The sequence below is a fragment of the Lissotriton vulgaris genome, chromosome 12, assembly GCF_964263255.1.
Source record: "Lissotriton vulgaris chromosome 12, aLisVul1.2, whole genome shotgun sequence".
Lineage (NCBI taxonomy): Eukaryota > Metazoa > Chordata > Amphibia > Caudata > Salamandridae > Lissotriton > Lissotriton vulgaris.
This window is the reverse complement of record NC_141700.1, coordinates 741,829,809-741,844,577: the sequence shown is the minus strand read 5'-3', so window position 1 is coordinate 741,844,577 and position 14,769 is coordinate 741,829,809. Positions and strand designations below refer to the sequence as shown.

Sequence of the window (14,769 nt, the reverse complement as noted above, 5' to 3'; positions counted from 1 at the left end):
GCACTGCCAGATATTTAAGCAGCTTGTATACAGACATTTCTTGCTTTGGAAACACCCAAATTACGGAAGCTCTTGTAGTTTGTGATAGTTATTTTTATTCAAGAGATAAAACTATTGTATTTTGTTTAATTGCTTTCCTAGTAGAAATGTTTATGTGACATGATGTATAGCAAAAGCTGGAGATTAGCATTTCAGTAACTCATGTTTACCAGTGCTAAATTAGGCTCTGAAGAAAGCTTTTTTAAGGCTTCCTTTGTGAAAATAGAATTCCTTTACAATTGGAAGTTGGTTTGCTCTTGTTGCCACTCCTGTTACAAAAGGTTTGTGTTCAAACAAGATTGCACATTTAATTTTCTAAAATAGATATAGATACACATTCTACACAGAAACCTAAATTTACATTCACCTTTTTCAGAAACAATACTAAAAAGATATCAGATGCCCGAGAAACCCACGCTGAGTTAAGTGAGGTAATCTGACAGGTATTCAATTAAAGTCAGTCCAGCTTTTAGACTTTCATCCGTATATATAAATCAGAGTATTATTATGCTTGTTTTATTTTGTGTATATGTATCAGCTTCCAAGTTGGTAGTCAGTAAAGTATCCTGTGTGAGACACAATCTGAAGCACGTCAGTATCTATTATAGTGCCTAGGACGTTTCTGTTTTTCCAAATGACCCCCTCCCTCTGGCGTGTCCAGTTGTGTACTCTGAGTGAATTGCAGCAGACTTCTGTAGATAGATGAGGCATTGACATTATTCCATGATAAACGTCTGCAGGAGAACCAGGTGAGATTCATGACTATGGCATATCTTTCCATAGTTTGGCAAATGGAGGGATACAGAACACAAACGTAAAACTGCACTGTCCTTTCAGTGAACTGCTTTTACAGGCTTAGCAGAATAGAACGTCATTGCATATTGTTAGTTCAGCTCTATACTATCAGTGTGTGAGAACATACACTTAGTTGCCAATAAGTAGAACAAGAATATGCATGGGTTAACTTCATTCCATATGAACTATACGTTGCATGATCTTCTTGGTTTGCTGTCATCTCCTTCTCAGGTCCCTGTTTCGGTTTGCACTCCGAGCTGTCAACCAGGGTTCAGAAAAGTAGCAATCCCAGGAGAGCAATTGTGCTGCTTTCACTGCATCACCTGTCCACCAGGAGAGATTACCAATGAAACAGGTAAGTTGCCAAGCATATTTGTGGGGGGCTTGTAATTGTGTTTCTAGAGAGGAAGACAATGAATAAAAAAAAAACTAGAACGCTTTTGCAAAGTGATTGATGCTTTCTTTTTCAGGTTCAAGTGAGTGCTCAAGATGCCCCTGGGATCAGTGGCCCAATGGAAGTAGAGACCGGTGCGTCCAGAAGTCTATTGAGTTCTTCTCCTATGGAGAGCCTCTTGGAGCCACTTTGGCTACTATGAGTATATCCTCCTCGGCAATCCCTGTAGTCATTCTGGCACTCTTTATCCACTACAGAAATACTCCTATTGTCCGCGCCAACAACTGCTCCCTCAGCTACCTCCTACTTGTGTCTCTTACATTATGCTTTCTCTGCTCACTGGCTTTCATCGGTTATCCATCCTCTGAGAAATGCCTTCTTCGACAGGTGGCTTTTGGCATTACTTTTTCCTTATGTGTTTCCTGTGTCTTGGCCAAGACGATTACGGTTGTCATCGCCTTCAATGCCACCAAACCCAACAGTGACTTAAGGGCATGGGCTGGACCTAAATTATCTTACATGGTTATCTGCATTGGAACACTCATTCCAACTCTGATGTGTGTCTCCTGGCTACTTATTGCTCCCCCTATATCAGAATATAACACCCACAGTCAACCTGGAAAGATAATACTTGAATGTAATGAAGGGTCTCCTGTTGCTTTCTGGTGCATGCTGGGATATCTTGGAATTCTGTCCGCCATCAGTTTCATTGTAGCTTTCCTAGCCAGAAAACTGCCTGACAGCTTCAATGAGGCTAAATTTATCACCTTCAGCATGCTTGCCTTCCTCAGTGTCTGGCTTTCATTTATTCCAGCCTATCTGAGCACTCGTGGCAAGTACATGGCAGCCATGGAGATATTTGCAATCTTGACTTCCAGTTGGTCTATGGTTTCTTGCATATTTTTCACAAAGTGTTACAACATTCTTCTAAGACCAGAGACTAACACAAAGCATCATCTGTTGGGTAGAGAAAAAGCCCGGAGAATTTAGGAAAACTGGATGTCAGTATAAATGTAGTGTAGCTAACAATATGTGATACATCCTTTCTAAAAAGGTCTGCATGCATCCTGCCATCTTCCTGCTTATTCATTGTATTTACAAGACAGTTTTACCAGCTGGGAACATGGGTTTATTGTCTTCTCATCCGGCACAACATTGCTCTAAAGAAAAAAGAATTGAGATTCAATTTGCCCCTATCACTATAGATACAGTGTTGTGACTTGAGAATGAGCAAGGGGCATGAGCAACAACAAGCAATATTTGTATGTTATGTTATGTCATATTCTAATTGTAAGATGAAATCTGAAACCCACAGAGCAAGACAAAAAAGAGGAACATTTAGAAATTAAATGTTTTCAATTTCCTGCGGAAATAAATAAATCAAAGAAGAAAGTGCCTGTATGTTCAAGGAAAAGCTGTACCCCTCCCTTAACAATGCAGTAGATAAAGCTCTATCGTTAAACTAAACAGTTTTTCCAGTAGTAATTTGCCATAAGAACATAAGTATTGTTTCAGGGTATAGATGCATAACTTTTCTGCAATAAAAGTGGGGGAATTGGAATGAGTAAGGTAGTGAACAATGACCAGAGCTTTTAAAAATGATTTTCTTCCTAAGTGACAACCACAGTAAGGGTCTCTAATGTGAGGGAGGCTCAACTCTGAGTAAACCAGGCACTGTATCTTGAGGAAAGATTAGGTTACATTAAGGCTTTTTTAGCTAACAATCAATAGATGCCTCTATTACAATGACATCAGTGCACATGCCAGTCACTAAGCTCTTAGAACTCTCAGGACCTCATTTACTAACTTTTGACTTGGGGCAGCACCGCAAGCCTTCTTGCTGCACTGCCGTACAAGATAAGAAAAGGGCAGGAACGTGCCATATCAGATACGCTGCATTGCTGCTTCTTCTCCAGCGTTGGTGAAGAATTGACTGCCATGCGCCAACCCAGGCACTGCATTGTGGGAAGGATTGTTTTTGTGCAGTAAGGGGCACAAAATAAATCAAGGGTAAGTGATTTCCTCCTTCTACGTGTGCTTCCGAAAGCAGCACACATAGAACACGGGGAGGAGTATGCTTTTGACGCTTTTCCAGGTTTACAGAATGTTGATAATCTGAGAACGTGTCAAATGCCATCGGTGTTATGTGGGAACACTTCCGTAACACCCATGGTACGCCTCCCCATCACAGTGTGAGGCAACGCAGCGACTTGCGCTGCGGTGTCACATCGTATCTACAAGGCCGTGAAAAGCCACGCAGATTGGTTGTACGTGGCCTTCTAATTATGACGCTTCACTGATTTCCAACGGAACGTCAGATAAAGTGATGTTCCTTTGGCACACAAGGGCTTGTAAATGAGGCCTTCAGACTCCACAGGTTCTGGATTCTTAGAACAAAGACAAATAAAATAATTGTTTGCTTGCATGATACACACTTGATACAAAGTTGTAAACATGTTGTAATGTGTACTCCCATACAAATGACTTCTTAACTAGTGTGCAATAGTCTATAGTAGTTTAATCTATTCTTAGATATTTATTGACTTGTTCTGTTGGATTTTATATAAAAAGAAAACTGGTTTTTAATGTATGTTTTATGAATGCTTTTATGACTTAACTGTCGAATAAAGTATATGAAATTGAAATTGCACTAAATTTGAAAAACAAATAAAAAATCATTGACATATTCTGTAACAGATTGGTGGACCAATGTTTTGTAAAAAAGAGACTTGACTACTTTTTAACATTTGAATTTCCTATGGACTGACAATGGACAGTCTTGTTGATTCAGAATGCAAATGTAATCCAATGCAAAGTTGTTTGGAGGTGTGGGGAAGGGTGCAATAATATTGAGTCTAGGTCTGGACACATGACATAAGTCTGCTTGGCAGCATTGAATCAAATATAATATTCGCTAAGGCGATTTCCGCTTCCTCCATTGTTTATAAGGCTACCTTGCACTCTCTGGTGGGAGCCAGCAATTTCATGATGCCTCTGATGCCTGCAATGAGTTCCAAGCTGTCTGCTATCTGATTAGAATGCAATACTGTTTTCTATGTACCTTTCAGCTTAAGTGTGTCTCCCAATTCCGTTTGTACACCTACGGTAGGAAGAAAGTTCTTTCACCCATAGGTGGGTAATGGGTTCTTGCCTAATGAAGACAACAGTCCTGTTCCATCATCTTTGCAGTTGATTGCCTAACTCCCTTTGACAGTTGTGCATCAGCAACAGTGCTGCCTATATAATGCAAATATCTGCCATCTTGTAGTAAGGTGGCTTAGCCCTATGCAGAGTCATCACAGGCATTTGGGGTGCTTGCTCTCTTGTGGACACTGTACTCTCAAGGAAGTGAAATGTCACACTGAAAACATGGTACTGTCACACATGAAGACACTGAAAACTTGCCAGCTAAGCCTACAATCGTGTAGCTTAGCTGGCAATACATGAATGACATGAAGGCTTGCAATAAAAACTAAGATGTTGCACTGTTCTCTCAGTATGTGCGCACCATGTAAGAAGATGTTTTTAATGATTATCAGTGTAGTTTAGTATAAAAAATTACCACTAGAGTTTTTTCTATATTTGGAATTATCACACCTAAAATACATTAACATGAATTGGATAGGGAGTTTTTTTATTGTACAACCAAATAATAATATCTAACAGAAAAACCTCATGCACAGCCATCCTTTTTATTTACTTCCCTAAAACTTTCTTATGTTAAAACTGCCTACACGTCATCTACATTTATTCCCATTCATAGTCCCAACTTGAAAGAAGGCCTATTGCTCATAGGGCCCCTTTCTGTGAATAGCCCTGGCTCCATTCCTCCTAGTGGGGCTAACTATCAACTGACTGATATGTGGATTGTTATTTAAATTACTTAGAGACAGTTGTGTATGTTTAATCAATCAACAGATTATTTTCATTTATTAGACAGCCCCATCTAAAAGATTTGCTGCATATCCTTTGAATCCTGATTTTGCAAAAACACTTTTTTTACATTATCACAGGGATTAAACGCAATGTATATGAACATACTGGAGCTTGAAATTATTTTTTGAGTGATAGTAGATCATTATTACTAATGATTGCAACAGCACAAATAGCCTGAGGGATCAGTGACATGATCATATGGTATATTCACTAATAAATCCTGGGACACATACTTCTAAATATCAACATAACCATGGACATAGAGGGGTGGCCTATACCCCAACACCCCACTTTTTCCGTAAATCTGGCACTGGAGGCACGGGAGGCTATCCTAGAAGGTGACACACTCATATTAAACACAGTAGTTTTCATTAATGAAATTTCCCAAAAGCAGAGTTTGATACTAAGGGGCCTATTTGGATGAAGGGCGGACTTTGTTCGCCCGCCATCCAGACGTGGGAAGGGACCGCCCGCCAGAAGAGGGGGGTTCCATGGGGGGAATTAGAATGCACCCGCCACAATGGAGGGTGCATCCTGCATTTTTACTATTGCGGCGGGGAGTGCTGAAAGCACCGCCCGCCGCAATGGTAAAAATGCATGTTGTGCATTTCAAAGCACAACGTGACAGGCACCGTGTGTTGCCTGCAACATTGTACTTTGAAATGCAGGGGTGTACCATAGGTACCCCCCATGTGCACCCCCCGTCCCTCAGAGGCCTTGGGGGCCCGCAACGGACCCCCGCAAGGAGTCTCCACATGCCTTTCTGTGACGGCATTGCCGCCACGGAAAGGCATTGTTTACAGCCCATACTAATATGGCTGGCGGTGTCTGATAGACACCGCCACCATAGAAACCCTTTTCCGCCCCGGTAGCAAGGCGACCGGGCGGAAAAGCGGTGAACCCCGCAGCCATCTTATTATGGCGGGGGGTCATTGCAGCAAGGCGGGGCGATCTGCCCGCCATCCTAATGGGCCCCTAAATGTTGTGTTCTAGTCAGATGGTAGCCCTAGCCCTGTACAACAGTTAAATTCTGTTTTAAATCTGACTGAAAATGAAATCAACACATAGTAGGTTGCAATATCATGAAATCAAATTCAAGTTTTTAAAGTGTGTATTAACTTTAAAGGTTTTATATGGGCCATACTTCACCTTATGTCACTACAGCCCCTGTGGGAAATGGTGAGAGCTGTATAAGTACTTTAATGACGTGAGAGTCCAAATACATGTATAATGTGAACCCCTACCTGTCATTTGCCTCATTTGCATCCCATTTGCTTGCAGCATTTAAGTCAAACAGCATCTTAAAGAATGAACAAATCAGCTTTAAAGAGCTTTCTTGAGTTGAAGAGGTCACTGTCTACTCCCAGGATAGGAATCAAGACATTTCAGCATCTTGGGTCCTGCTTGCACAATAACCTGTCTCTGTATTTATGTTACCTGAAGACAACCTTAAGAGACAGATTGAATATTGGAGAAATGTAAAATTGTGGGAGACTGTACAAGTAATAAGGTCTTTTTTCACAGTAGACCTGGTGGATATTTCAAAGAGTTCTGAATTGTATATGTGGCTTACTAGGTTGCCTCACGCTAGTCTTTTGCTCGGTCCCCTGCTGACGGGGGACTTTTGCACTAGCTCATCATTGCTGAAATCACTACTATTTTAAATAGACACTTTGCACTTTAATCCTATTTTAATTGTTTTATTTGTGCTCACCTGTGCTGCTTTTAAAATTGTGCTGATAACTGTGATACTTTGATATCGAAATTGACTGAGGAGTGGGAGGGCAGGAATTGAACCATGCTTAGTGAGTTCAAACGTTGACACGGAGCGCCACCATCTTGATGGGTGAGCGCTCCAGCTGTTCAGCTCTGGCAAATAAAAGGCATGGCGCTGCTCGGACGCATGCTGCTGGCTTGCAGAAGGCGCGCCCAAGGCAAGCCCATCTGTGCCCGTCAGCATTCCAGAGGCAGCCAGCGCCAGCCATGCTGCCGGTTCTCTTGCACACCATGGACAGGGCATATCATACAGCAATGCCATGCTACTGAATAATGGTAAACAACAAGAAAAATGTCAGTACTGATCCATTGATTAAATTGATTTGACCAAAGGTGCATAGACCACTGTACAATACACCCAAACGTTCATTAGTAACTTTTATTTCAATAGCACAAATGTTTTTTTTACAAGGAACACTTAGCTACAAGTGATAAACAACCATAAAATATAAATACATTTAAACACAAAGACTAATTATAAATCCAATTCACATACATTCCAAAACACATTCAATCTACCACAACCCACCCTCTCAAAAACACAAAAAACACACTCGACGTGCTTGGTGCAAAACAACAAGGGGAAACAGTTACGTCACCTAAGAAGCACCTTGAAAACCAAACAAAACTGTGGTTAACCTTTTCAAAAAATAATTTTTCTTATATGTACACCCTATACAATATTTACATAACTATATAGTCAATGGAATATTTACAAAAAAAATGGGCTTAACACACGCAAATCAAATATTTATTTTGGCAGAATCTGTGGTCTACGCGTTTCAAATCCCTTTATTCTTGGGATTCTCCTCAGGACCAAAAAATTGTAAAATAAAACAAAAATGAATTACAAATGCCTGTTTACAGACCAAAAGAGCGCTCAAAATACGTCAGAAGCCTCAGTACCTGCTTACTTATTGACAAGGAAGCCACAAGGTCTACTTTCAAAAGAATCAAGAAGTCGGAAGTCTCGGTAAAACAACCAAGAGCAGAAAAGGAAGGGAAAGAAGAGGAAAAGGAAAATGAAAAGCATAAGTTCAACAAGTCATAAAACCGATCTGTCTCCCCATTGTCTGTAGTTACAAGTCCAGGAGGCCCTTAATGGTTGCCAATTTGCAGGGTTCTTATACTTGATGTTCTAGTATGCTGCGATGTTATTATCCTGTTCACAAAATAGAAAAAGCTGTAGGGCTTATAAAAATAAATGTAAAACATCTCTTCCTATAGACCTCTCCAATCGCTCTACAAACATTCACATACCGTAATGAACCAGCCGGCGCAATGGCCAAAGTTGAAAGTATTAATCCAAAGCAGTTCCGTTCTGTAACTGAAATGAAAATGTAAATTTCAGTTGCCGATCCAGAGCCTTGTCTATTTCTTGACCTAGTAGATATGTTTCTCCGTTCAACTTATCCACTAGAGCTTAAAACGTTCCTTTCCAAGTCGAATTCACTGATTCGATCGTATTCAGACGTGAGCTTTAGTCAAACGCGTTGCTATGTGTGCTTGCCTCCCCCGGTCCTGGGAAATGTAGTTCCTCTGGTGTTGATGCGCATGCGTGTTGGAGCTAAATGCCGACGAACTTCCATATTAATGAAAAGTATCCAAGAACACCAAAGCAGATTGAAAGAAATACTCTGTACAAATGTGTATGTCACCAAATATTTTACGTAAAATGATTTTTAGTTACTTACAAATTTTATGGTGAAAATCCTTATTGCCAGAATCCATGGTGGTATATCCTATATAACATTTTTGGTTTTGCAGTTACTGAAGGCCTTGTGTTTCCAATAGATCCCACGATGTGCAAAAAGGGATCCTTCTACTGTTAAATCACAGCACACACACGTCCCACATTTGTGATGTCCAGTTATTGGGATTAGGCCCATTAATTGCCTCAAGGAAGTTTTAGGGTCTTTTTTTAGAAGAGGCTCTCACAATATGATTGGATATACTGCTATCTTCCTTAAATGCAAGCAGTGGAGAAGTTGAGAAGTCAGAAGTCAGAATATGGTGAAGAAACTTGGTGTCATGATGGTGATTTATTCTTTCTTTCCAAGAGTGACTCTCTCGGGGTCCAAGGTGCACGTTTCGTAGCTCTCTTAACTAGTTTTTTAGGATAGCCGCGGTCCCGCAGTTTATCTACTAGATTACTAGCGTGCAGATTATATTCATACTTATATTAGCAGTTTCTACGGATTCTTAAAAATTGTCCATACAGCAAATTTTCTCGCAGGCTCCTTGAATGCTTGCTAAACAATAAGAGAGCCTTGCTCTGTCTGTGGATTTTGTATACAGGGTCGTCACCAACCCGCCTTCCGCACGATAAACCTCTACATCCAGAAATGATATTCTATTGGCTGAATGAGAGATGCTGAATTTTATATCCGCCATTCTTAGGATGAGCCAATCAAAAAAGAGCGGCAGTTGCTCCACTCCTCCAGTCCATACCTTAAAAATGTTGTCTATGAAACGTAGCCATGTAGTAATGTATTGCGAAAAAGCATTGTTATTATGGGCAAATGTGTCCTCAAACAACTAATGCACTTGAAGTGACAGGACTACGGAAAAAATCTCCTTTCTGTCCCCCTGGGAATAAAATACCCAAGGAAGTGAACTAATTTATCGGCATTTACGGAAATGGAAAAAAGTAAAAATTATGTGAAACATAATATCTCAAATGACCAACGGGAAACATTGATTACACTGAAAAATGATTCTTCCGTGACAATCAAACAGGTGGACAAAGGGGGCTCAGTTGTTGTGTGGGATACAACGGATTACACCAACGAGGTGCTAAGACAACGAAATGATCCTGCTTGTTATTAAAAAAAACAAAAGATCCAACTTTCGTGCTTCAAGGCCAACTATTTGCCATCTTGAAAGAGGGTTTTGAACAAGGATTTCTGGGCCCTAAATAATACAATTTCTTACAGAATAGACATCCAGGGGTTCCAGTCTTTTATGTCTTGCCAAGATTTACAAAAATGAGATTAATCCACCTGGGAGACCAATTGTCTCTGGTTGTGAATTCTTGGTGAACCTATCTCTAAATATGTGGATTGTTTTTTGAAGGAATTCATGGTTGGAGTAACCTCCAATCTCCAAGATACCACCGACTTTATCAATAAATTGGAGAGGGTAGAGTTTGACAAAGATAAAGATCTGATGGTGACGTTGGATGTCACCTCATTGTATACTCAAATTCCACAGGACGAAGCAGTGGCAGTGCTTTCCTTCTTTATGGAAAAAAGAGTAAAACCTGTGTAGGTATCGACTCAATTTATTGTGAATTTGGCTTCCTTTGCTCTTAAAAACAACTATTTCACATTCGGGAACGACTTCTTCCTCCAAATAAAGGGTGAGGCGATGGGGTGTACCTTTGTCCCAGAGCTAGCCGTGCTGTATATGTCAATGTATGAAGACACATTTGTCCATAATAACAATCCTTTTTCACAATACATTACTACATGGCTACGTTTCATAGACAACATTTCTATGGGATGGACTGGAGAAGTGGAGCAACTGCTGCTCTTTTTTGATTGGCTCAACCTAAGAACGGCGGATATAAAATTCAGCATCTCTCATTCAGCCAATAGAAAATAATTTCTGGATGTAGAGGTTTAGCCTGCGGAAGGGGGGTTGGTGAGGACCCTGTATACAAAATCCACAGACAGGATCGGTTTTATGATTTGTTGAACTTATGCTTTTCATTTTCCTTTTCCTCTTCTTTCCCTTCCTTTTCTGCTCTTGGTTGTTTTACAGAGACTTCCAACTTCTTGATTCTTTTGAAAGTAGACCTTGCTGTGGCTCAGTCTCGTTAAATGGAAGAGAAAGAAAAGAGCAAGCGCACGTTTCTAATATGTTTAATTTCACATTTGCTAACCACATCTCCTGGCAACTGAGGAAGCACACAAACTGTAATACCCCCAACTGTGTTTACCTGCTATGCTGTCCTTGTGATCTGATGTATGTGTGTATGACAACCAGACCTGTAAAAACTCGGATAACTGAACATAAGAGCAACAGCAGGTGTCACAAAACCACCACTAGACTCTACACCCACTTTTTGACCAGCAACCATACCCATGATTCCCTGTGATGAGTCATTTTGGAAGCACACCCCTTAATTGCTCCATCTGCACTCTTTAAGATTGAGCAACGCTGCGTACATAGCTTAGACTTGGGGAGGAATGACCTTAATGAGGGCATTCCGTGGAGCTCCCCTAGCTCATAAGGTACATGGGATACTGATTAGTGCCCTACTATTTCCATGATAACTCACTTGGTACCCTGATATTAGGTTAGCATACTAACCTGGCAGATTCACCATCCCCGACCACAAACACTATACATATCGACCACCATTTCCACCACAGTTACCTGTATGTCCATGAAATTGAAGATAGCACCCATTTTTTGTAGCTATACCTTTAGGTGGTAATATAGCGTACTATTGGTGACATTACATTAGGCTTTGTTACCTGATATTGCCATGGTTATTACACTGTGCAGCCTTTACATGCGGCTTTTCACCACCCAGTCTCACACTTGTAGTTACCTTAAGGGGCTGGCAATCTATTTGTGATTCACTCTGTCTTACTATACCGAACGAGCACCGTAGACATCGTTCCATGATGGTGCTTGCATTTTGCTGCTGATTTTAACCCTTCCCAAAATGGCTGCCGCACTTCCCAAATGAATTACGATGCGCTCTAGTCTTCAGAGTCAAGCACACTGATGCTGGCGTACCCAGCAAGCTCGGGTCCCGGAGAGTTTAACTGCACTCAAGTAGAGGCTGCAGTCACCTCCCGGAACCAGCAACACGGGGTAGGTCCTCCGCCGACTGAGCGCAAGATTCTGTGAGTATGGACTGCTATCAAATTCAGCCAGATGAATGAGGTAAGACTCACCAACGTTTGAGAGTGTGTCGTGGGCGTTGACCCGTGCCTCTCCTGGGTCATCAACCATGGGGGCTTAAGAGTACTTCTATCATGCATCACTGCCATTTTGTGGTCACTTTGTTTTGGGGGGGAGGCTGGCCCTGGGGGCGCCGCGATGGTCACTTGCTCGATAGATACGGCTTCCAAAGACACTCCTCGTGGTTTCCCCCGGCTGGCTTTCTCTCTCTACTCTATTGGCTTGCACCAAGGTTGTGGGTGCCAGTACTGGGCACTCGAGAGGGCCGCGCTGCTATGCTTATGTAACTTTAGCAACGCTGGGCCCACCGAAGTCTGCCACAACATTGGTGGCATTCACGCCCTTATGCCGATTGTTTCCTGTTCCCATTACTCATTCAGGAAACGACACGTTACTTCAATGTGCTCTTCTGTCGCCAGTTGACCGATGAGGCCAATAGTGTTACTCTTTTAGGTGAGTGACCTGACTATGGTCTAAGCTCCATTATTGTTTGAGTATGGTCTGGCGGAAACCAATAATACTATACTAAGGCTTTGAGACTTTCTACCAGCACCTGTTATGATTGTCTGATTTCTGCCTCACTTTTATTCTTTTATACCCGGCACTGATTTCAAGGTACTTAGTCACATTCATGACTTGGCCACTCAGTATGGGGTCACTAATATTGCACGAGGCCTCAGTGTAAAATCCTTTCAGTTTTGCATCCTTGACTCAAGTTCCTACTTGCTTGAAATGACCTAGCTTGTACGTGATTCTCTCCCCGGTTCAGTGACTATGTGTTTCTATATCTTGTTTTAACTTCTAGATTGATTCCAGCACCGAGGGACGCTCACCACTCATGGTGCTCCGGAACTGGTAATACATAGGTCAACTCACCTTAGAACCAGGAACTAGTGTAGTTTAAAATCTTTCATTTTTTGGTCCTGAAGAATTGTCGCCTGATCCCACTCCTTGGGACTAAAAGGCAAGAAACATGTTGACCACATAAGTGCAACTACCCACTACATCACTGTGATTAGTTGCCATCACTTTTTTAACCAGGATAGGAGGCAGAATTATTAAAGAAGTGGCCCTGACCCCCTTTCCCTGTTTTAACCCACTGTCAGTACACACACATCACTATTACACCTTAGGGCCCCACACATGCACTCACCAAACAGCAAGGATAAAAGTTCTCCACCAAAGAGCCCCCACTGAGGGTACCCGTCGGGAATTGCACCGCCGTCCCGACGAGGAGCACGCCTAATGATGAAGCATGACACCTAGCAGGCTGGGTGTGTGAGGGCATTCTATCCGAAAGGAGGAATTCCCCTTCCTCCTTTTTTGTTTACTGAACATCGCCAGTTTCTCACATTAGTCACTATACCCTTATCCCTTTTAGGAACTGCATACTATTCTTTTGTTGCTTTCAGTACTTGGGCACGTATGCTGGACCTTTGTTAAAATAGCCCTCTCCTGTCTCTCCCTTTGTCCACACCTTTAGTTTGCTGTAATTTACTCAGCAGACAAACACTGCAGTCAACCATCAGATATCTGCATCATTCAGTCAAAGATAGACTATACCAAGTGAGGTTATTTTAATTAAAATCAATATGGACAGTTCAAAAACCTTTCCTGTCTGTGTTTAGTTATATATATATATTTATTAATTGAATTGAAAACCAAAGAGCCTTAACTAAATTTTCTGCATTTGCTAATTATCAGATTTACAGATGAATCTCCTTTTGAATGAATTATTTTAATATGTTGCAAACTAGCAGATAATCAAATATACATCCAGGGAGAAGATTCAATATTGGGTGCACTGAGAGTAGTAGTAGTAGTAGAAATGTAATTGTTTTGTTAATTAAAAGCATAACAATGTTACATAACAGTAGTAGGTTTGCAGGTTTTAAATACACCTACGTAAAAGAGTAGAGTATCATTTAGAATTTGCTGGATAGGGTACTTTGCCAAAAAGAGGCAGTGCATGCTAGTCACCAAACCTGTGCTGCCACGCTCTATTCAGATTAAACCACATTAATTGAAGATTCCTCCAATCGTTTATTTGTTTTGCTCAGTCAGACACCATAATTATAATAGATATGGTGGACTAGAGTATTGTATCTCATTGTGCCTGGCATTCAAGCTGTACCACACTGATCATGCCAAACATGGCTGAAGCTCAACCTAGCAGTCTAGACTGGACTTTTCCTATTGAAGTAGGACCAAGTATTGCATATGGTTCATCCCCATCTGTAGCAGCACGGTACTCAAAATAATGTAGATATAAATATGTTTTTAAGACATTATCCCTCGCTGTGATTAAGTCAACCGTTCCATTCATTCACTCAGTTTGCAAAAATCCTCATGCAACTAAAACATTAGTTGAATGGAAACCATAAGCTCTATCTGACTTATTATGCTCTGAAACACTCTATTGGTTCTCTACTTTTTTTCCTCGTGGTTAATAAGCAGATATATAAAAGCTGAATTTTACTATTGTTCAGATCTGTGTAGTCAACATTTTTCTTTAGTCCTACTATATTCCTGAGATCTCTATGTGTGCACCTAAGAAGTTTATCTTAGCCCCATGTAAGAGTGCTCAAATAGGTGTTTAGATAGACTATCTAAGAACAAATATTGTGGGACATAATATTGTGTTAAGTATATTAAGGAAAATATTGTGGAGGTAAGTTTTTATAGGTAAGCAAAGTTTTACTATAAATAGCTCCCCATATATATACCTTAATATATGTATATATATATATATATATATATATATATATATATATATATATATATATATATATATATATATATATATATATATATATATATATACATATATATATATATATGTATATATATAGATCAACAGCAGTCTCCAAAAGCTCCGTCGAAACGACCAAAGGAAACCACACGAATCC

The 14,769-nt window shown here is 40.7% G+C and overlaps 1 protein-coding gene across 1 annotated transcript in view; it reads left to right on the top strand.

The window, feature by feature from the left end:
• Positions 1 to 2,218, top strand: part of LOC147678522 (extracellular calcium-sensing receptor-like) — a 74,823-nt gene extending 72,605 nt beyond the window's left edge. Inside the window, exons 4-5 of the mRNA XM_086945667.1 lie at positions 1,066 to 1,189; positions 1,305 to 2,218. Of these exons, the coding sequence (XP_086801793.1) occupies positions 1,066 to 1,189; positions 1,305 to 2,218 (1,038 nt within the window). The remainder of the gene's footprint in view (positions 1 to 1,065; positions 1,190 to 1,304) is intronic.
• The last annotated feature ends 12,551 nt before the right edge of the window (positions 2,219 to 14,769 follow it).